Source organism: Procambarus clarkii, chromosome 44 (assembly GCF_040958095.1).
Source record: "Procambarus clarkii isolate CNS0578487 chromosome 44, FALCON_Pclarkii_2.0, whole genome shotgun sequence".
In the NCBI taxonomy this organism is placed as follows: Eukaryota; Metazoa; Arthropoda; class Malacostraca; order Decapoda; family Cambaridae; genus Procambarus; species Procambarus clarkii.
The window spans coordinates 23,482,398-23,505,217 of NC_091193.1; the positions used below are offsets into that span (position 1 = coordinate 23,482,398).

General features: G+C 55.5%; 2 protein-coding genes across 3 annotated transcripts in view; one reads left to right on the plus strand and one right to left on the minus strand.

Moving 5' to 3' along the window:
- Window positions 1-237: 237 nt before the first annotated feature.
- Window positions 238-22,820, minus strand: part of LOC138350263 (uncharacterized) — a 273,690-nt gene continuing 251,107 nt past the window's right edge. The window contains exon 2 of one of the 2 annotated variants that reach the window (XM_069300840.1): window positions 238-617. In XM_069300840.1, coding sequence (XP_069156941.1) covers window positions 401-617 — 217 coding nt within the window. In that variant the 3' untranslated portion in view covers window positions 238-400. The remainder of the gene's footprint in view (window positions 618-22,820) is intronic. The other variant, XM_069300841.1, reaches the window with a different exon arrangement.
- The window catches only part of ptc (protein patched), a 182,244-nt gene continuing 176,657 nt past the window's right edge, over window positions 17,234-22,820 (plus strand). The window contains exon 1 of the mRNA XM_069300836.1: window positions 17,234-17,544. Coding sequence (XP_069156937.1) covers window positions 17,410-17,544 — 135 coding nt within the window. The 5' untranslated portion in view covers window positions 17,234-17,409. The remainder of the gene's footprint in view (window positions 17,545-22,820) is intronic.

Sequence of the window (22,820 nt, forward strand, 5' to 3'; positions counted from 1 at the left end):
GTTTGCAGAACAGGTGAATCTCGTCTTCCATCATTGCTCACGTCATCTCAGGCGTTTCTTGATGTCACCAGGTTACTAGGCCGTAAACACCAACTGTGTATACCCTCGTACCGCCGACTTTAGGCCCAAAGGAGACAATTTTGCGACCTTCTATGGCGACCGGAACTCTGTAGGGAGACCGTGCCTTCCACCTGTGACCGCCTTAGTTCCACTTTCTTGTTACTTCAGATGACGTAATCATTAATCTTCCGGCGAAATTCTTGAGTACTGCTACGTGCTTTCCATTTCTTGACCTCTCCTTCAACACTGCTGGAATGGCTGCAGTCTTGATGACGCAGCAGGTGGGTAGTGGTGATCTCGAGACAGCGACCCCGGCGTTGTATGGCACCTCCGGTGACTGCTATAATGTGGACAGCTCGCTGGCCCTGACAACCTCGTTAGTGACGTGAGGCGTCGGCCGGGTGACTCTTGGACAGTCACTCATCCCCAAAGTAACTGATGTATGGGTTACTGGGTCTGGTGGGGGGAGGGCTTTGTGTAACGTGCCTCCCCCCTCGGTCTTTACAGACAAGGGTTCACGTGTGGCTGGAACAACTGGGTCGGTGTACCAATCAGACCTGGGACAGACACAACACAGCGGAAGCATAGATATACTCTGGGTTTGGTGGAGGTGGAACCCCAGACCACGGTAAAAGCTGCTACCCGAGCTTAGTATAGTAATAGTTCATCTCATTGCCTCTACAGGAAAATCTAATGAATACTAAATTATACTAACTAAGGAAGTTACTTTTCTGATACTGTACACTGCGAGATCTTGTTACCATAGGGTGACGAGACTGCACCTGACTACTGATGAGAGATGACAGAGGGTCATCCTCGTCCTCTGACTCGTCGGTGAAGCCATGAGTCAGCACTGCTGAGTCAGGAACTAGACCCGCTGAAGGCAGTTCTAATTCCTCTCTAGCATGATATTGTTTTAATTTATTCATATGAATTGTCCTTTCCACCTGGCCCTCCAATACTCCTTTTATAACAAGATTAACCGGCCCCGCTCTCTTGACTACTCTATACGGACCTCGCCACCTCGGAGCAAGTTTCCTGCTCTGATTGGCGGGCGCAGCCTCATTCACTCTCAACACGAGGCTTCCTTCTTTCAACTCTAGAGAGCGCACTTTCTTGTCATAAAAATGAGCATAACGAATCCGTGCCTTCTTGGACGCTTCAGCCGCAATATTCCATGCATTTCTCATTTTTCCAAGGACCTCTGAAGGATAGTCCTCCCCGTATGCAACATTATGTCTGTTAAGCAGACCTGAGGGGAAATTGCATGAATTACCAGTAAACAAATGAAGTGGTTTGGTGTTAATCGATTAGTGGATGGCAGTATTCAAGCCTAATTCAAAATAGGGAAGGTGTTCATCCCAGGTGTTTGCGTCATGTTCAGCAAGGATTGCAAGCATATCCTTGACTGGTCATGCCGTTTGCTTGTGGGTGGTAGGCTGTTGTAAAAGCCGAAGTTGTCTCTAAAATTCTACAAACTTCCCTAAATATATTCCCATTGAATTCCTGACCCCGGTCAGAGACTAAAACTTTAGGAGGTCCGAATATAGTGACGATCCTACGCAAGAACGCATCTGCAACCGTACGAGAATCCTTCTGAGGTAATGCAACTAGTGTAGTGTACCTAGACAGATGGTCAACCAGCACCAACACGTATCTGTTCCCCGAATGACTGTGATGTAAATCAATCAAATCGGCCCCCACACGATCTAGAGGTTCACGAATTTCAGGAAATTCCTGAAGTGGGGCTTGTACCTTAAGGGTGCCTTTCTTCCTCTGACAACGAGGGCAAAACTTCACGTATTGGATTACCTCAGAAAGTAACCCTGGGAAATAAAATAGAGGCTTTGCCTTTAAGTGGGTTTAAAGACCCCCGGATGCCCTGCAACTTTAGATGCATGTGCAAGCTTTAACGCCGATGACCGCAACACGTCCAGAATAATTAGCTGGAATACTTTACTCACAGAAATCACACTAACGTGATACATCAAATGAACAAATCCACAAGGGCCGTGACGAGGATTCGAACCTGCGTCCGGGTAGACCTGCCGCCATCACCATAAAGGCTCCACTGAGGATCCATCGTCACCCTGAAGACGCCACTGGGCCTCCACCGTCAACATGAAGGTTCCACTGGGGCTCCCCGGTCACCATGAAGGCTCCACTGGGGCTCCACCATCACCATGAAGGCTCCACTGGGGCTCCACCGTCACCATGAAGGCTCCACTGGGGCTCCACCATCACCATGAAGGCTCCACTGGGGCTCCACTATCACCATGAAGGCTCCACTGGGGCTCCACCATCACCATGAAGGCTCCACTGGGGCTCCACCGTCACCATGAAGGCTCCACTGGGGCTCCACCGTCACCATGAAGGCTCCACTGGGGCTCCACCATCACCATGAAGGCTCCACTGGGGCTCCACCATCAACATGAAGGTTCCACTGGGGCTCCACCATCACCATGAAGGCTTCACTTGGGCTCCACCGTCACCATGAAGGCTCCACTGGGGCTCCCCGGTCACCATGAAGGCTCCACTGGGGCTCCACCATCACCATGAAGGCTCCACCATCACCATGAAGGCTCCACTGGGGCTCCACTGGGGCTCCACCATCAACATGAAGGTTCCACTGGGGCTCCACCATCACCATGAAGGCTCCACTGGGGCTCCACTATCACCATGAAGGCTCCACTGGGGCTCCACCATCACCATGAAGGCTCCACTTGGGCTCCACCTTCACCATGAAGGCTCCACTGGGGCTCCGCCATCAACATGAAGGTTCCACTGGGGCTCCACCATCACCACGAAGGCTCCACTGGGGCTCCACTATCACCATAAAGGCCCCACTGGGGCTCCACCATCACCATGAAGGCTCCACTGGGGCTCCACCATCACCATGAAGGCTCCACTGGGGCTCCACCATCACCATGAAGGCTCCACTGGGGCTCCACTATCACCATGAAGGCTCCACTGGGGCTCCACTGGGGCTCCACCATCACCATAAAGGCTCCACTGGGGCTCCACCATCACCATGAAGGCTCCACTGGGGCTCCACCATCACCATAAAGGCTCCACTGGGGCTCCACTATCACCATGAAGGCTCCACTGGGGCTCCACCATCACCATGAAGGCTCCACTGGGGCTCCACCATCACCATAAAGGCAGCTCAACCATTCTCCGAGCATGCAACCATATCAACACAGGGGGGTGGAGGAGGAGGGTTGTGGTGCAGTGGTGTACTGGCAGCCTGGACGCGCCCCCGCCCTCCACAACCACACAAAGGACAGTAACAGGAACATAAGCATCCCAGGACCATCTTCACATTCTCACCTGCTGAAATACGTGATGATACCTTTAGAAGGACTGCCCACCCGCCTGACCAGAGAGGTCACCCTAGCACAGACACAGACACACACACACACACACACACACACACACACACACACACACACACACACACACACACACACACACACACACACACACACACACACACCAAAGGACCAAAGAGCCAAAGCTCAACCCCCGCAAGCACAATTAGGTGAGTACACACACACACACACACACACACACACACACACACACACTGTTTGAGGCTTCAAGAAGACCTAGACAAGCTGAAGGAATGGTCGAACAAATGGTTGTTAGAGTTTAACCCAACCAAATGTAATGTAATGAAGATAGGTGTAGGGAGCAGGAGGCCAAATACAAGGTATCATCTGGGAGAGGAAATTCTTCAGGAGTCAGAGAAAGAAAAAGACTTGGGGGTTGGTATCACGCCAGACCTGCCTCCTGTAGCACATATCAAGAGGATAACTTCAGCGGCATATGCCAGGCTGGCGAACATACGAACGGCATTCAGAAACTTGTCTAAAGAATCATTCAGAATTTTGTATACCACATATGTCAGGCCAATCCTGGAGTATGCAGCCCCAGCATGGAGTCCATATCTAGTCAAGGATAAGACTAAACTGGAAAAGGTTCAAAGGTTTGCCACCAGACTAGTACCCGAGCTGAGAGGTATGAGCTACGAGGAGAGACTAAGGGAATTAAACCTCACGTCACTGGGAGACAAAAGAGTTAGGGGGGGACATGATCACCACGTACAAGTTTCTCAGACGAATTGACAGGGTAGATAAAGACAGGCTATTTAACACAAGGGACACACGTACTAGGGGACACAGGTGGAAACTGAGTGCCCAAATGAGCCACAGAGATATTAGAAAAAACTTTTTTAGTGCCAGAGTGGTTAAGAAATGGAATGCATTAGGAAGTGATGTGGCTGACTCCATACACAGTTTCAAGTGTAGATATGATAGAGCCCAATAGGCTCAGGAACCTGTATACCTGTTGATTAACGGTTGAGAGGCGGGACCAAAGAGCCAGAGCTCAACCCCCGCAAGCACCACTAGGTGAGTACACACACACTCTCCTGGTGTCAGCAAGGCGGCCAGCCCGCCGGCTGTCATAACTCACACCATATTCAATACTCCTACAACGTGTTTTTCATTCGTATTTCTCCGTGGTCGACCTTTACTGTGAGAGGTGAAGCAGGTGAGCGGGGACGTCTCTGGTGACACGTCTCATTACTCCATCAGGCAACACTTGTGGCATGGAAGTGAAGGTAGATTCTTCCACTACATATCTTGGGAGGTTTGTTATGTTATAATAGGTGGGTGGGAGCCGGTGTGAGCGGGTGCTCGTGCGCAGTGCTGCCTCCTTAGTGCGCCGACACCTGTGTAGGTATGTGCGCAGGCTCAACAATGTGTCGTGCGGGGCCCCTCACCTGTTATGTTATTGACCCTCCAGCGCTCACACCTTCTATAACATTACTATACTTTCTGAGCTGCGTGGAGAAAGTGTGCACGTGAAGACAGCCTGTAAGAGTAGAGGGCTGCGTACTGCTGGAGTGGTGGAGAAGTGCGCATGCCAGAGTGGCTGAGGAGTGCGCAGCCGCAGTATTATGGCAGAGGAGTGAAGGAGAGCGGGAAGAGGTCTCCACTCTGGTCACTTGGCCGGCCCTAATGTCTTCATCAGCGAGGTGCGGGCTAGAGGGACTCACCTGAGCACCCCCTCTCCATCCCCTCACCTCCACCTCCCCATCCCCTCCACCCCATCCCCCTTCCCTTCCCCCTCCTCCCTATCCCCCAAACCTTCCCCTCCTCCCCATCCCCCTACCCTTCCCCTCCTCCCTATCCCCTACCCACAACCCGCCTAACTAGCGCCAACTGCTGTTTCAAGAGCTTCTGCACCCTGTTTGTTGCGTCCCTTTCGGCTGGTTCCTCTCCCCCGTCCTGGTCCTGCCTACATATTGGATCACCTTCATATATATGGAGGAATATGAATATTTATAAGGAGTTCCCACCACAGTTGTGGTAACACTACTGGCACGCAACACGGTCCTCACACTGGAGCCAGAGTCAACAGGCTCAACCAACAAGATATTTCATATTGATTCAGAGGACCATGAACTGTCATGAATGGAAGCTGGCGCCCCGGCCGCCTGCCACCCACGAAATAGTTTTACTTCTTTTTGCAGAGTACTGTGCACAGTTACTGGAGTACTGTGCACAGTTACTGGAGTACTGGGCACAGTTACTGGAGTACTGTGCACAGTTACTGGAGTACTGTGCACAGTTACTGGAGTACTGTGCACAGTTACTGGAGTACTGTGCACAGTTACTGGAGTACTGTACACAGTTACTGGAGTACTGTGCACAGTTACTGGAGTACTGTGCACAGTTACTGGAGTACTGTACAGTTACTGGAGTACTGGGCACAGTTACCGGAGTACTGTACACAGTTACTGGAGTACTGTGCACAGTTACCTGAGTACTGTGCAGTTACTGGAGTACTGGGCACAGTTACCGGAGTACTGTACACAGTTACCGGAGTACTGTACACAGTTACTGGAGTACTGTGCACAGTTACCGGAGTACTGTGCACAGTTACTGGAGTACTGTACACAGTTACTGGAGTACTGTACACAGTTATTGGAGTACTATACACAGTTACCTGAGTACTGTTCACAGTTACTGGAGTACTGTACACAGTAACTGGAGTACTGTACACAGTTACCAGAATGAATAGTAACTGGTTAAATTAATGTCTGGAGAGTGAGTGGCAGTGTGAATGACTGGTCCCCGTGGTGCATCTGTAACAGGTTGTGTTCTTGAACCCATGAATGAGTGGAGGGTGACTGAGGGAGGCAACTGTATAACCACGCGACGACTGGGCTCCACCGGTGACTGTAACTGAACTTAGGACCCACATAAATAACTTTTGAGCGGCAGACTGTGAGAATAACGATATGAGTTAAGTGAGCAGAGGTGGAGGAGCCCACCTGAGCTCTCTCCCTCACTACCACCATCACTACCACTGAAGGACCAGTAGTAGAGGTGAGGTGAGGTACACGAACGGTCGTAGAGGTGAGGTGAGGTACACGAACAGTCGTAGAGGTGAGGTGAGGTACACGAACGGTCGTAGAGGTGAGGTGAGGTACACGAACGGTCGTAGAGGTGAGGTGAGGTACACGAACGGTCGTAGAGGTGAGGTGAGGTACACGAACAGTCGTAGAGGTGAGGTGAGGTACACGAACGGTCGTAGAGGTGAGGTGAGGTACACGAACGGTCGTAGAGGTGAGGTGAGGTACACGAACAGTAGTAGAGGTGAGGTGAGGTACACGAACGGTCGTAGAGGTGAGGTGAGGTACACGAACGGTCGTAGAGGTGAGGTGAGGTACACGAACGGTCGTAGAGGTGAGGTGAGGTACACGAACAGTCGTAGAGGTGAGGTGAGGTACACGAACGGTCGTAGAGGTGAGGTGAGGTACACGAACGGTCGTAGAGGTGAGGTGAGGTACACGAACGGTCGTAGAGGTGAGGTGAGGTACACGAACGGTCGTAGAGGTGAGGTGAGGTACACGAACGGTCGTAGAGGTGAGGTGAGGTACACGAACGGTCGTAGAGGTGAGGTGAGGTACACGAACGGTCGTAGAGGTGAGGTGAGGTACACGAACGGTCGAAGAGGTGAGGTGAGGTACACGAACGGTCGTAGAGGTGAGGTGAGGTACACGAACGGTCGTAGAGGTGAGGTGAGGTACACGAACGGTCGCATATAGAGGTAGGATTCGTGGAGTTGAATTTAATCTGAATAGAAAACGCGAAGTGGACTCTGCAGTGGGCGAGCGGGCAGGCCAGGCGGCCAACACGGCAGTATGGCCTCTGTGGCCGGGTGTGGGAGAGGCGAGGGACGCGGGCCGCGGTAGACAGGTGGAGGCTGGAGGGTGTGGCGAGGAAGACTGAGCCTTGTGGCAGGGGCGCACAAGGGTGGCCGCCCTCCCCGCCCAGATGAAGATGTCACCCACGGACCACCCAGCTCGCACCCTCCCAGCTACACCACGGATATTCGCCGGGAAAAAAAGCAACGTCTTGGGGAAGCATTTCATAAGTCAGGGTCGAGTGTAGTGATCGTCTTGAGGTTTATATATAGTTGGTGGAGATGATAAACTCTCAGTGTTCACTGCGGCCTTGTTCTGGCCGGAGCGTGTTCCCGTCCTGCCCTCTTTTACGGCGCCACATTTGCATATGGCAGTAATGAAGGCCGCAGATAATTCACCGTGTATCATTTTTTTCAGAGGGAAGAGGGTTCGGTTCCCCTCCAGCGGCCTCCTCATGACTCATCCTCCGCTCGCATTTTAACGACCAACCTCCCTATAACGAGCACTGTGGTTAATACGGCCAGGCCGCTCCTGCCAGTCACAGGGTTACAGCGGCCGACGCTGGTGACGGGGGAGACGTTCAGGTCAAGGGAACCCCTTGGTGATGGCGCCTCCACCCTGTGTGGTGGGTGGCGGACTGTCCGCCTTGCTGACACCATGTGTGGCCAGCTGGTGCCATGTGTGGCCAGCTGGTGCCATGTGTGGCCAGCTGCTACCATGTGTGGCCAGCTGACACCATGTGTGGCCAGCTGGTGCCATGTGTGGCCAGCTGCTGCCATGTGTGGCCAGCTGCTACCATGTGTGGCCAGCTGGTGCCATGTGTGGCCAGCTGGTACCATGTGTGGCCAGCTGGGGCCATGTGTGGCCAGCTGCTGCCATGTGTGGCCAGCTGGTACCATGTGTGGCCAGCTGCTGCCATGTGTGGCCAGCTGGTACCATGTGTGGCCAGCTGGTGCCATGTGTGGCCAGCTGGTACCATGTGTGGCCAGACGGTACCATGTGTGACCAGCTGGTGCCATGTGTGGCCAGCTGGTACCATGTGTGGCCAGCTGGTGCCATGTGTGGCCAGCTGGTGCCATGTGTGGCCAGCTGCTACCATGTGTGGCCAGCTGGTACCATGTGTGGCCAGCTGGTACCATGTGTGGCCAGCTGGTACCATGTGTGGCCAGCTGGTGCCATGTGTGGCCAGCTGCTACCATGTGTGGCCAGCTGGTACCATGTGTGGCCAGCTGGTGCCATGTGTGGCCAGCTGGTACCATGTGTGGCCAGCTGGTACCATGTGTGGCCAGCCGGTACCATGTGTGGCCAGCTGGTACCATGTGTGGCCAGCTGGTACCATGTGTGGCCAGCTGGTACCATGTGTGGCCAGCTGACACCATGTGTGGCCAGCTGCTACCATGTGTGGCCAGCTGCTACCATGTGTGGCCAGCTGGTACCATGTGTGGCCAGCTGGTACCATGTGTGGCCAGCTGGTACCATGTGTGGCCAGCTGACACCATGTGTGGCCAGCTGGTACCATGTGTGGCCAGCTGACACCATGTGTGGCCAGCTGGTACCATGTGTGGCCAGCTGACACCATGTGTGGCCAGCTGGTACCATGTGTGGCCAGCTGGTACCATGTGTGGCCAGCTGGTACCATGTGTGGCCAGCTGGTACCATGTGTGGCCAGCTGGTACCATGTGTGGCCAGCTGGTACCATGTGTGGCCAGCTGCTACCATGTGTGGCCAGCTGGTACCATGTGTGGCCAGCTGACACCATGTGTGGCCAGCTGCTATCATGTGTGGCCAGCTGACACCATGTGTGGCCAGCTGACACCATGTGTGGCCAGCTGACACCATGTGTGGCCAGCTGACACCATGTGTGGCCAGCTGACACCATGTGTGGCCAGCTGCTACCATGTGTGGCCAGCTGGTACCATGTGTGGCCAGCTGGTACCATGTATGGCCAGCTGGTACCATGTGTGGCCAGCTGACACCATGTGTGGCCAGCTGCTATCATGTGTGGCCAGCTGACACCATGTGTGGCCAGCTGACACCATGTGTGGCCAGCTGACACCATGTGTGGCCAGCTGACACTATGTGTGGCCAGCTGACACCATGTGTGGGTGAGGGGGGAGGATGTGTGGGGAGAGGGGGGGCGGATGTGTGGGGTGAGGGAGGGTGGATGTGTGGGGTGAGGGGGCGGATGTGTGGGGTGAGGGGGGAGGATGTGTGGGGTGAGGGAGGGCGGATGTGTGGGGTGAGGGGGGAGGATGTGTGGGGTGAGGGAGGGCGGATGTGTGGGGTGAGGGGGGGCGGATGTGTGGGTGAGGGGGGGCGGATGTGTGGGGTGAGGGGGGGCGGATGTGTGGGGTGAGGGGGGGCGGATGTGTGGGGTGAGGGGGGGAGGATGTGTGGGGTGAGGGGGGCGGATGTGTGGGGTGAGGGGGGAGGATGTGTGGGGTGAGGGGAGAGGATGTGTGGAGTGAGGGGGGGCGGATGTGTGCGGTGAGGGGGGCGGATGTGTGGGGTGAGGGGGGAGGATGTGTGGGGTGAGGGGGGAGGATGTGTGGGGTGAGGGGGTAGGATGTGTGGGGTGAGGGGGGGCGGATGTGTGGGGTGAGGGGGGGGCGAGAGTGGGCCCCAATGAGCGAGAGGGAGAGAGGGGGAGCAACAATGAGAGCGGCGCCATGTGCTCTGGGAACACCAGGAAGCAATGAGTGAAATGGTTCTCACCAACGGCACTTGTTTGTACATCATTTACCTCACACATCCTCCAGGGCCAGCCTCCACCACTCACCATCCTCATACATCCTCCAGGGCCAGCCTCCACCACTCACCATCCTCATACATCCTCCAGGGCCAGCCTCCACCACTCACCAACCTCACACATCCTCCTGGGCCAGCCTCCACCACTCACCATCCTCATACATCCTCCAGGGCCAGCCTCCACCACTCACCATCCTCATACATCCTCCAGGGCCAGCCTCCACCACTCACCATCCTCATACATCCTCCAGGGCCAGCCTCCACCACTCACCAACCTCACACATCCTCCTGGGCCAGCCTCCACCACTCACCATCCTCATACATCCTCCAGGGCCAGCCTCCACCACTCACCATCCTCATACATCCTCCAGGGCCAGCCTCCACCACTCACCATCCTCATACATCCTCCAGGGCCAGCCTCCACCACTCACCATCCTCATACATCCTCCAGGGCCAGCCTCCACCACTCACCAACCTCACACATCCTCCTGGGCCAGCCTCCACCACTCACCATCCTCATACATCCTCCAGGGCCAGCCTCCACCACTCACCATCCTCATACATCCTCCAGGGCCAGCCTCCACCACTCACCAACCTCACACATCCTCCTGGGCCAGCCTCCACCACTCACCATCCTCATACATCCTCCAGGGCCAGCCTCCACCACTCACCATCCTCATACATCCTCCAGGGCCAGCCTCCACCACTCACCAACCTCACACATCCTCCTGGGCCAGCCTCCACCACTCACCATCCTCATACATCCTCCTGGGCCAGCCTCCACCACTCACTAACCTCACACATCCTCCAGGGCCAGCCTCCACCACTCACCATCCTCATACATCCTCCAGGGCCAGCCTCCACCACTCACCAACCTCACACATCCTCCTGGGCCAGCCTCCACCACTCACCATCCTCACACATCCTCCTGGGCCAGCCTCCACCACTCACCATCCTCACACATCCTCCAGGGCCAGCCTCCACCACTCACCAACCTCACACATCCTCCTGGGCCAGCCTCCACCACTCACCATCCTCACACATCCTCCTGGGCCAGCCTCCACCACTCACCATCCTCACACATCCTCCAGGGCCAGCCTCCACCACTCACCATCCTCACACATCCTCCTGGGCCAGCCTCCACCACTCACCATCCTCACACATCCTCCTGGGCCAGCCTCCACCACTCACCATCCTCACACATCCTCCAGGGCCAGCCTCCACCACTCACCATCCTCACACATCCTCCTGGGCCAGCCTCCACCACTCACCATCCTCACACATCCTCCTGGGCCAGCCTCCACCACTCACCATCCTCACACATCCTCCAGGGCCAGCCTCCACCACTCACCAACCTCACACATCCTCCTGGGCCAGCCTCCACCACTCACCAACCTCACACATCCTCCTGGGCCAGCCTCCACCACTCACCAACCTCACACATCCTCCAGGGCCAGCCTCCACCACTCACCAACCTCACACATCCTCCTGGGCCAGCCTCCACCACTCACCAACCTCACACATCCTCCTGGGCCAGCCTCCACCACTCACCAACCTCACACATCCTCCTGGGCCAGCCTCCACCACTCACCAACCTCACACATCCTCCAGGGCCAGCCTCCACCACTCACCAACCTCACACATCCTCCTGGGCCAGCCTCCACCACTCACCAACCTCACACATCCTCCAGGGCCAGCCTCCACCACTCACCAACCTCACACATCCTCCTGGGCCAGCCTCCACCACTCACCAACCTCACACATCCTCCTGGGCCAGCCTCCACCACTCACCAACCTCACACATCCTCCTGGGCCAGCCTCCACCACTCACCAACCTCACACATCCTCCAGGGCCAGCCTCCACCACTCACCAACCTCACACATCCTCCTGGGCCAGCCTCCACCACTCACCAACCTCACACATCCTCCAGGGCCAGCCTCCACCACTCACCAACCTCACACATCCTCCTGGGCCAGCCTCCACCACTCACCAACCTCACACATCCTCCTGGGCCAGCCTCCACCACTCACCAACCTCACACATCCTCCAGGGCCAGCCTCCACCACTCACTAACCTCACACATCCTCCAGGGCCAGCCTCCACCACTCACTAACCTCACACATCCTCCTGGGCCAGCCTCCACCACTCACCAACCTCACACATCCTCCAGGGCCAGCCTCCACCACTCACTAACCTCACACATCCTCCTGGGCCAGCCTCCACCACTCACCAACCTCACACATCCTCCAGGGCCAGCCTCCACCACTCACTAACCTCACACATCCTCCAGGGCCAGCCTCCACCACTCACTAACCTCACACATCCTCCAGGGCCAGCCTCCACCACTCACCATCCTCACACATCCTCCTGGGCCAGCCTCCACCACTCACTAACCTCACACATCCTCCAGGGCCAGCCTCCACCACTCACCATCCTCACACATCCTCCTGGGCCAGCCTCCACCACTCACTAACCTCACACATCCTCCAGGGCCAGCCTCCACCACTCACCAACCTCACACATCCTCCAGGGCCAGCCTCCACCACTCACTAACCTCACACATCCTCCAGGGCCAGCCTCCACCACTCACCAACCTCACACATCCTCCAGGGCCAGCCTCCACCACTCACCATCCTCACACATCCTCCTGGGCCAGCCTCCACCACTCACCAACCTCACACATCCTCCAGGGCCAGCCTCCACCACTCACCATCCTCACACATCCTCCTGGGCCAGCCTCCACCACTCACCATCCTCACACATCCTCCTGGGCCAGCCTCCACCACTCACCAACCTCACACATCCTCCAGGGCCAGCCTCCACCACTCACCATCCTCACACATCCTCCTGGGCCAGCCTCCACCACTCACTAACCTCACACATCCTCCAGGGCCATCCTCCACCACTCACCAACCTCACACATCCTCCAGGGCCAGCCTCCACCACTCACCATCCTCACACATCCTCCTGGGCCAGCCTCCACCACTCACCAACCTCACACATCCTCCAGGGCCAGCCTCCACCACTCACCATCCTCACACATCCTCCTGGGCCAGCCTCCACCACTCACCATCCTCACACATCCTCCTGGGCCAGCCTCCACCACTCACCAACCTCACACATCCTCCAGGGCCAGCCTCCACCACTCACCATCCTCACACATCCTCCTGGGCCAGCCTCCACCACTCACCAACCTCACACATCCTCCTGGGCCAGCCTCCACCACTCACACATCCTCCTGGGCCAGCCTCCACCACTCACCAACCTCACACATCCTCCAGGGCCAGCCTCCACCACTCACCAACCTCACACATCCTCCAGGGCCAGCCTCCACCACTCACCATCCTCACACATCCTCCTGGGCCAGCCTCCACCACTCTCCAACCTCACACATCCTCCTGGGCCAGCTTCCACCACTCACCAACCTCACACATCCTCCTGGGCCAGCCTCCACCACTCACCATCCTCACACATCCTCCAGGGCCAGCCTCCACCACTCACACATCCTCCTGGACAAGCCTCCACCACTCACCAACCTCACACATCCTCCTGGGCCAGCCTCCACCACTCACCAACCTCTCACATCCTCCTGGGCCAGCCTCCACCACTCACCAACCTCTCACATCCTCCTGGGCCAGCCTCCACCACTCACCAACCTCACACATCCTCCTGGGCCAGCCTCCACCACTCACCAACCTCTCACATCCTCCTGGGCCAGCCTCCACCACTCACCAACCTCACACATCCTCCTGGGCCAGCCTCCACCACTCACCAACCTCACACATCCTCCTGGCCCAGCCTCCACCACTCACCAACCTCACACATCCTCCTGGGCCAGCCTCCACCACTCACCAACCTCACACATCCTCCTGGGCCAGCCTCCACCACTCACCAACCTCACATCCTCCTGGGCCAGCCTCCACCACTCACCAACCTCACACATCCTCCTGGGCCAGCCTCCACCACTCACCAACCTCATACATCCTCCTGGGCCAGCCTCCACCACTCACCAACCTCACACATCCTCCTGGGCCAGCCTCCACCACTCACCATCCTCACACATCCTCCTGGGCCTGCCTCCACCACTCACCATCCTCACACATCCTCCTGGGCCAGCCTCCACCACTCACCATCCTCACACATCCTCCTGGGCCAGCCTCCACCACTCACCATCCTCACACATCCTCCTGGGCCAGCCTCCACCACTCACCATCCTCACACATCCTCCTGGGCCAGCCTCCACCACTCACCAACCTCATACATCCTCCTGGGCCAGCCTCCACCACTCATCAACCTGACACATCCTCCTGGGCCAGCCTCCACCACTCACCATCCTCATACATCCTCCAGGGCCAGCCTCCACCACTCACCATCCTCACACATCCTCCTGGGCCAGCCTCCACCACTCACCAACCTCATACATCCTCCTGGGCCAGCCTCCACCACTCACCAACCTCACACATCCTCCTGGGCCAGCCTCCACCACTCACCATCCTCATACATCCTCCAGGGCCAGCCTCCACCACTCACCATCCTCACACATCCTCCTGGGCCAGCCTCCACCACTCACCAACCTCATACATCCTCCTGGGCCAGCCTCCACCACTCACCAACCTCACACATCCTCCTGGGCCAGCCTCCACCACTCACCAACCTCACACATCCTCCTGGGCCAGCCTCCACCACTCACCAACCTCACACATCCTCCTGGGCCAGCCTCCACCACTCACACATCCTCCTGGGCCAGCCTCCACCACTCACCAACCTCACACATCCTCCAGGGCCAGCCTCCACCACTCACCATCCTCACACATCCTCCTGGGCCAGCCTCCACCACTCACCATCCTCACACATCCTCCTGGGCCAGCCTCCACCACTCTCCAACCTCACACATCCTCCTGGGCCAGCTTCCACCACTCACCAACCTCACACATCCTCCTGGGCCAGCCTCCACCACTCACCATCCTCACACATCCTCCAGGGCCAGCCTCCACCACTCACACATCCTCCTGGACAAGCCTCCACCACTCACCAACCTCACACATCCTCCTGGGCCAGCCTCCACCACTCACCAACCTCTCACATCCTCCTGGGCCAGCCTCCACCACTCACCAACCTCTCACATCCTCCTGGGCCAGCCTCCACCACTCACCAACCTCACACATCCTCCTGGGCCAGCCTCCACCACTCACCAACCTCTCACATCCTCCTGGGCCAGCCTCCACCACTCACCAACCTCACACATCCTCCTGGGCCAGCCTCCACCACTCACCAACCTCACACATCCTCCTGGCCCAGCCTCCACCACTCACCAACCTCACACATCCTCCTGGGCCAGCCTCCACCACTCACCAACCTCACACATCCTCCTGGGCCAGCCTCCACCACTCACCAACCTCACATCCTCCTGGGCCAGCCTCCACCACTCACCAACCTCACACATCCTCCTGGGCCAGCCTCCACCACTCACCAACCTCATACATCCTCCTGGGCCAGCCTCCACCACTCACCAACCTCACACATCCTCCTGGGCCAGCCTCCACCACTCACCATCCTCACACATCCTCCTGGGCCTGCCTCCACCACTCACCATCCTCACACATCCTCCTGGGCCAGCCTCCACCACTCACCATCCTCACACATCCTCCTGGGCCAGCCTCCACCACTCACCATCCTCACACATCCTCCTGGGCCAGCCTCCACCACTCACCATCCTCACACATCCTCCTGGGCCAGCCTCCACCACTCACCAACCTCATACATCCTCCTGGGCCAGCCTCCACCACTCACCAACCTGACACATCCTCCTGGGCCAGCCTCCACCACTCACCATCCTCATACATCCTCCAGGGCCAGCCTCCACCACTCACCATCCTCACACATCCTCCTGGGCCAGCCTCCACCACTCACCAACCTCATACATCCTCCTGGGCCAGCCTCCACCACACACCAACCTCACACATCCTCCTGGGCCAGCCTCCACCACTCACCATCCTCATACATCCTCCAGGGCCAGCCTCCACCACTCACCATCCTCACACATCCTCCTGGGCCAGCCTCCACCACTCACCAACCTCATACATCCTCCTGGGCCAGCCTCCACCACTCACCAACCTCACACATCCTCCTGGGCCAGCCTCCACCACTCACCAACCTCACACATCCTCCTGGGCCAGCCTCCACCACTCACCAACCTCACACATCCTCCTGGGCCAGCCTCCACCACTCACCAACCTCATACATCCTCCTGGGCCAGCCTCCACCACTCACCAACCTCATACATCCTCCTGGGCCAGCCTCCACCACTCACCAACCTCACACATCCTCCTGGGCCAGCCTCCACCACTCACCAACCTCACACATCCTCCTGGGCCAGCCTCCACCACTCACCAACCTCACACATCCTCCTGGGCCAGCCTCCGCCACTCACCAACCTCACACATCCTCCTGGGCCAGCCTCCACCACTCACCATCCTCACACATCCTCCTGGGCCAGCCTCCACCACTCACCATCCTCGCACATCCTCCTGGGCCAGCCTCCACCACTCACCAACCTCACACATCCTCCTGGGCCAGCCTCCACCACCCACCATCCTCACACATCCTCCTGGGCCAGCCTCCACCACTCACCATCCTCACACATCCTCCTGGGCCAGCCTCCACCACTCACCAACCAAGAAGGGGATTAACCGTTCACTGTGTTTACTCTTTTTGCCGCGCAGAATCTTGTTGACAATGAGGCTCGCCAGTTGCCTCCTGCATGTTATATTTAGAGAAAAAGGAAACACGCTTATAACAGAGTTTGTGTCAGTTGGGGCTAAGGCGTGGAGCCCGTCCGCCTCACTCCGCAGCGTCCTAGTTACATTTGCTCGTGTGTTTTGTTGGAGGAGGGCGGGTGTTTGATGGGGCACGGTGTATGGTGAGGGCTGCACGAGGTGTAGAGGGCACGGGGTGAGGGGAACCGCCGCCCTCCCCTCTCTCAAAGCCCCTCACTAGCGTCCACAATTTAGAAATTGTCGTAGCTCTGGCGGCGCCACTTGTGCGGCCGCGAGGTGGGTGGCCCACACTCAGGCGGCCCCGTTGCCATGACGACGAGGCTGGACCAATGAGGGCGGGGGTGGGCGGGGCTCCGGAGGCCCCCGCCCCCCGCCGCTGGCCCACAAGACAACGTTGTCCGGCCGCATCGTTTAGTTGACGCATGTTGGTCTGGTGGTGCGGATCGTCGCGCAGCGGGTGTTGTGCGTGCTGTGTAGTGAGTGCCAGGTGTCATGTGGCAGGGATGGGGGCCGACGACCCCCATGTCTTAACCTGCTGCCCCATTGTGTCTGGTGGGGGCTCAGCCGCAGCAGGCGCGGCTCTCCAGTGAATTGTGTGGTGTGACATGGCCATCGCCGTGGGAGGCAAAGAAAGTGTTGGTGAGGGCGGCGTGTGGGCGTCCGGGTCCCGCCCGCATGAAGACTTGTGCACCAGAACTAGCTGGGCGGACGCCCGCACCGCCCTCGCCCATATTAACAAGGTAAGTCCACCTCTGAGGCCATTGTTGGCGTCCGCCGTCCGCCCAGCCCTCGCTAGCCCGGCCCGGCGCCCCTCTCTGCCCCTTGAGGGCTGAGTGGTGTGGGCGGCCCTCACTCCTGCCTCCTGACGGACGCCCACCACGAGCACCCACCACCACCACTACTGTAGGTGCTGCTGGTGGTGGTGTGACCCGCGAGGCTGCCACTCTCTCCCTCTCTCTCTCTCTCTCCCTCACACACTCACACACTCACTCTCTCTCCCGCGCGTGTGTTGTGGCGCCACCCTCCCTCCCTCCTCCACCCTCCTCCGCCTCCCTTCTAGTACTATAGTCGTAATGGCTTGGCGCTTTCTCCTGATCATTCCCTTTCCTTCCGCCTCTCTCCCTCCTCCACCACACCTTCGTCTCCACCTTCATCCTCCCTCCTCCACCACCACCATCCTCCACCACACCACCATCCCCTACCTCACCACCACACCACCACCATCCTCCACCAGCACCATCCTCCACCACCACCATCCTCCACCACACCACCATCCTCCACCACCACCATCCTCCACCACACCACCATCCTCCACCACACCACCATCCTCCACCTCCGTGCCGTAGGCTTGCTCCATGATGGTCACTTCACACACCATACCCGCACCATCACCACCTCCTCTATTATTACTAGTCTCTTCCAGCAATTTTCAATGCTCTCACTATCTCACTATCACCATAACCAAGACCTCTACCCTCGCCATCACTATCTCCTCTGCCAGTAGTCAAGGCCCAGTGGCCCAACCACAACCCTCATCATCACATTCACTATCATGACACCATCTGTTGCCATCACCATCTTCACGGTGATATCATCCCCACCATCACTCCCTCTATCACCACTATCTCTCCATAAAATCCCATCACCATCAAGACCTTTACTGTCACCTCCTTCATCACCTTCACTATCCTGAACACCATTTGTGCTGGCTATCGTCACCCTTCCTCGCCATACCCTGTATAAACAACATCTCATCACCAACATTCTGGCCATCACTACCAACACCATCTTCACAACCAATCATTTTTCCACTATCATCATCCTGACTACTATCCTCACTATCCCCCACCATCACCACCACTAGCCCTATCCTGTCCACGACTATCGTCCCGTCACAATTTCTGGCAGCTAAGATGTGTGATACTACTACGTTATTGGTCTAATATTGTTGGCTATGGTTAGTCTCGTGAGTTTAGCTAAGCTTCAGCTCCTGGGCTGGGTGTGTTTGTGGTAGGACTTAATCCTGCTAACTTGATCATTGCTAACTCTTTAGCTAGAGTATTTTATAGATCAGTTAAGATCGCATTTATATTGTTCTCGAAGGTGCTGGCCGTCAGCTCCGGGACCAGTGTGGTGGTGGACCTGGAGACTCCAGGTTCCTGAGCCCAGTGTGCTGGGGCAACATTCACACTCATTGGTTTTGTAGGTGAGATATTTACCGTCTTTAATGATATTACAATTATTGTATGTGGTCCATAGTGATTGTTGAGTAGGCTGTTAATGAGTGGTATACCCGTCCGAGGAGAGGTGTGGTGTAATGTGTACTCCCAGGCCCGTATACCTACTGATCCACGTTGCATTACTTTGGTAAACTCCAGCAAACATTTGCTTTGCCACTTTTGCTTCCTCTCCAGATCTGCCTCCATTTTACAGCAGTCGTCTTGCTTTCTTATTGTTCTTGTCAGTGTTGGAGGCCAATAAATAATTACATGGTAGAGAGCCTCCCTGCTGGCGCGTCTTGTGGAGGAAGTTGTCAGGCCTGGCGCCAAGCGGCGCTGGGGCAGAGGGACAACTCCACTCAACTCTCTCCTTACATTTCTCCACTGATGTTTCAGCACTAGGCTTGCTTACTCTCAGGTACATCATTATCCGCAGCCTCGGCTACCCTGTCACCCTAGCCAGCGTCTACATGTGATATCACTCACTTGGGGCGCTCTCCCAAGCATTACTCTCCAGTAATGTGCCTTGTGTTCACTCTTTCCTCTCTGATCTGTGCATGTGTACTCTCTTAGATGTGCTCTCAGAGGCGAGCGTCTCTTCTCAAACCCTGCATTACTTCTCTACTGTTGTGTGTGTACTCGACTAAATTTGGCTGCAAGTTGAGCTTAAGCTCTTGGGTCCCTCTTTTTAGTTCTGATGCAAAAATTATCACGCATTATTATCTTACCTGTTTTTTTAATTGTGTATGAATATCACCTCAGCTGTTTTTTAACCCCAATTTATTCAAGTTTATCTCTAGTATATGTTGGGCTGCGTGAATGTTTGCTTGCTGGACTGTGACGTGTGGCTCCCCAGCTCCCCTCTACACTCTCATGTCCTTCTTGCTAAACTGAAGCATCTTTACCCCATCATTGTGGACCGTCTGTAGAATGTTGTTTGCTTCCTGTGTGTGATTCCCTGAGCCTTCTCTCACAGCACTGTGAGAGCACCGCTGACGCTCCCCAACACCTTCTCTCACAGCACTGTGAGAGCACCGCTGACGCTGCCCAACACCTTCTCTCACAGCACTGTGAGAGCACCGCTGACGCTGCCCAACACCTTCTCTCACAGCACTGTGAGAGCACCGCTGACGCTGCCCAACACCTTCTCTCACAGCACTGTGAGAGCACCGCTGACGCTGCCCAACACCTTCTCTCACAGCACTGTGAGAGCACCGCTGACGCTGCCCAACACGTTATACGTGTTAGTGGCTTCGCTACAATGTAACAACACTCATATTATGGATTTTTATAACCCAATGTACCTTCTTGTATATAAATAAATAAATAAATTGTGTTCTTCGGAGTCCAGTCAGTCTTTTCCCGTAGCTTATTCCTCTCGGCTCCGGGACCAGTCTTGTCTCTTGTGCTCGTTCTAGTCTTCTTAAGGTGGAAATTGGACGCTGGCGCTGCATATTTAAGTACATTACGTTAGTAGGTCATCCTCATGTCACTCCTCACACTCATTACGTCGTATTTGTTACGGAATGGACCCATCCATTAAAAGAGTGACTTAGTAGTAAAATATTTAGCACCTTAATACTGACTTTCTTTGCATCGGCGTCGATAGGGTTGGTGGGTTGCTTGGGTTCGTACGTTTCTGGTTAAGCGAAAATATGTTTTTTTTTTTTTTTACGGAGTGGCAAATTGACAGAACGGACTTGTTCATCAGCCTCGCTTAAGCTGATATTCTATTGGTGCGCACCTTTGGTAGAGTTTGCCTCTGTTCCTAGGGAGGTGTTTCTCTCACTGTACTGCTAGTAGGTCTCTTCTCACCGAATACTGTTCCTATTACCTTGCACTTGTTAGGGTTCACGTTTAGTAGCCATCTTTCTGACCAGCTCAGAAGTTGGCGCAAGTCCTAAGCATTCACCAGTTCACCGCCTGTCCCCCATTAAACAGCCTCTCTCTCTCTGCGTCCAATTCAGTAATCACCAAGCCTCTCCAGCCTGCCCCTGGAGCTGGAGCAGTAGCCGCTGTGAGATCATCTCTCAATATAGGATGATGTAGGAGGCTCATCCTTCTCCTGCCTGTCTGGACCGTCACTTCAGCACTATAGTAATGCATGATGGCACTGCTATATATCCTCTATTCATTGTTTGTTAAATAATTCAATTCTTGCTGTCATTTATATTTTTTCCTTTCTGTCATTCCACCATCAAAATGTTATTAATGATTTCGTTCTTGCTAGTCATTGTTGGTTAAGATGAGGCATTGAATGTTTTTTATTATTATTTTTTCGCCAGGAGGGACGCCTCCACAGGGGTCTTGAGCTATAATTCATACGACAGACTACACACAGCTGCGTCTAACAGCCTGGTTGACCTGACTTATGACCCAGCGTATACCAGTTACGACTGAGTACACTGTGACATAACTATATTGACCAGTTGTACATATATTTACTTATATATCCGGTATAGTAATCACTATAGTGTTATACATATGCAGATGTATAAGTTTGTGGCGCCAAAGTAACTATTTTTTTCTACACACACACATCCCCAGGAAGCAGCCCGTAGCAGCTGTCTAACTCCCAGGTACCTATTTACTGCTAAAGCGCTGTCCACTCAGCCACCAGCCCCCCTAAGGCTGGTGTGTGTGTGTGTGATTTAAAATTATCATTTGTTTATTTTAGAAGGTGCCACAGTGAGAGGTAGACTTTTGTCCCCCCCCCCCTCCCCGGCTCCCCCAGCCGCCTGCAGCCCGTGTACGTCAGCACCTGGAGCCGTGTGTACCATATATAAAGGTCGGGGAGTTCGGCGGCATCTGCCAGTCGTGGTGCTTGCTGGGGCGGCGGCAGAGTCGCTCACCTCTTCTCTCCACCAATGGATTACTAAATCTGGTTTTAAAGTGTATTCCGTTCTTGCCATAGTCTTCCCGCGAATGAAGTTCCGTTCATCCAACTTGCTCGCTGGTACTCAACTGAGGGAGTGCTTTCTTATATCCATCTCTCAAGTGTTTATAATTTCCGTCTGTAGCCTCTGTTTCTCATCGACAGCTCATTTTCACCCTCTATATTTTAAGTTTAGATTTTAAAGTGATTTATTATAGTTGTACTTGAGCAATATATAAGAAGCGAGCCACCCTATGGCGTTATGTTAGTGATAATCTCAGATTCTCCGTGGTTCCTTAGCTGCTCGAATTTTTATAGTGGAGGGAAAGTCCATTTGGTCGTCCACAATATTTTCTATCTCTAATTACTCTATGTTCAGCTTGGGTATATGTGCCCTGACTATTGGTATGTCATTGTCCACCGACTCCAGTTCCCGCTCTTGCTGTGTACTCACTGCCTCCAGACCCATCAGGTGCCGTCTGTCCTGCTTGCTACCTGGTTGATGGGGTTCTGGGAGTTCTTCTACTCCCCCAGCCCGGCCCGAGGCCAGGCTTAACTTGTGAGAGCTTGGTCCACCAGGCCGTCACACTCCGGCACTAGTCTTGTGACGGCTCCCTAGCCCCTCTCCCTGTAGGCTGTGTGTGCTTCACTAGAGGGAGGCTCCACTCTGGCGCAACACCAATCCCCAACTGCTGTATGATGTATGATGAATGACTTATTTAAATGGTTGAGTGTGATTGAGATGCTTGCTAGTCCTGGGCGCCGTGTTGGTACCGTGTGACGCGTCATCGTCTCCTGGGTGACGTGCTCACCTAGTTGTGCTGGCGGGGGTTGAGCTCTGATCTTTCGGCCCGCCTCTCAACTGTCAGTCAACTGTTACTAGCTATTAACTAACTTTTTTCACACACACACACACACACAC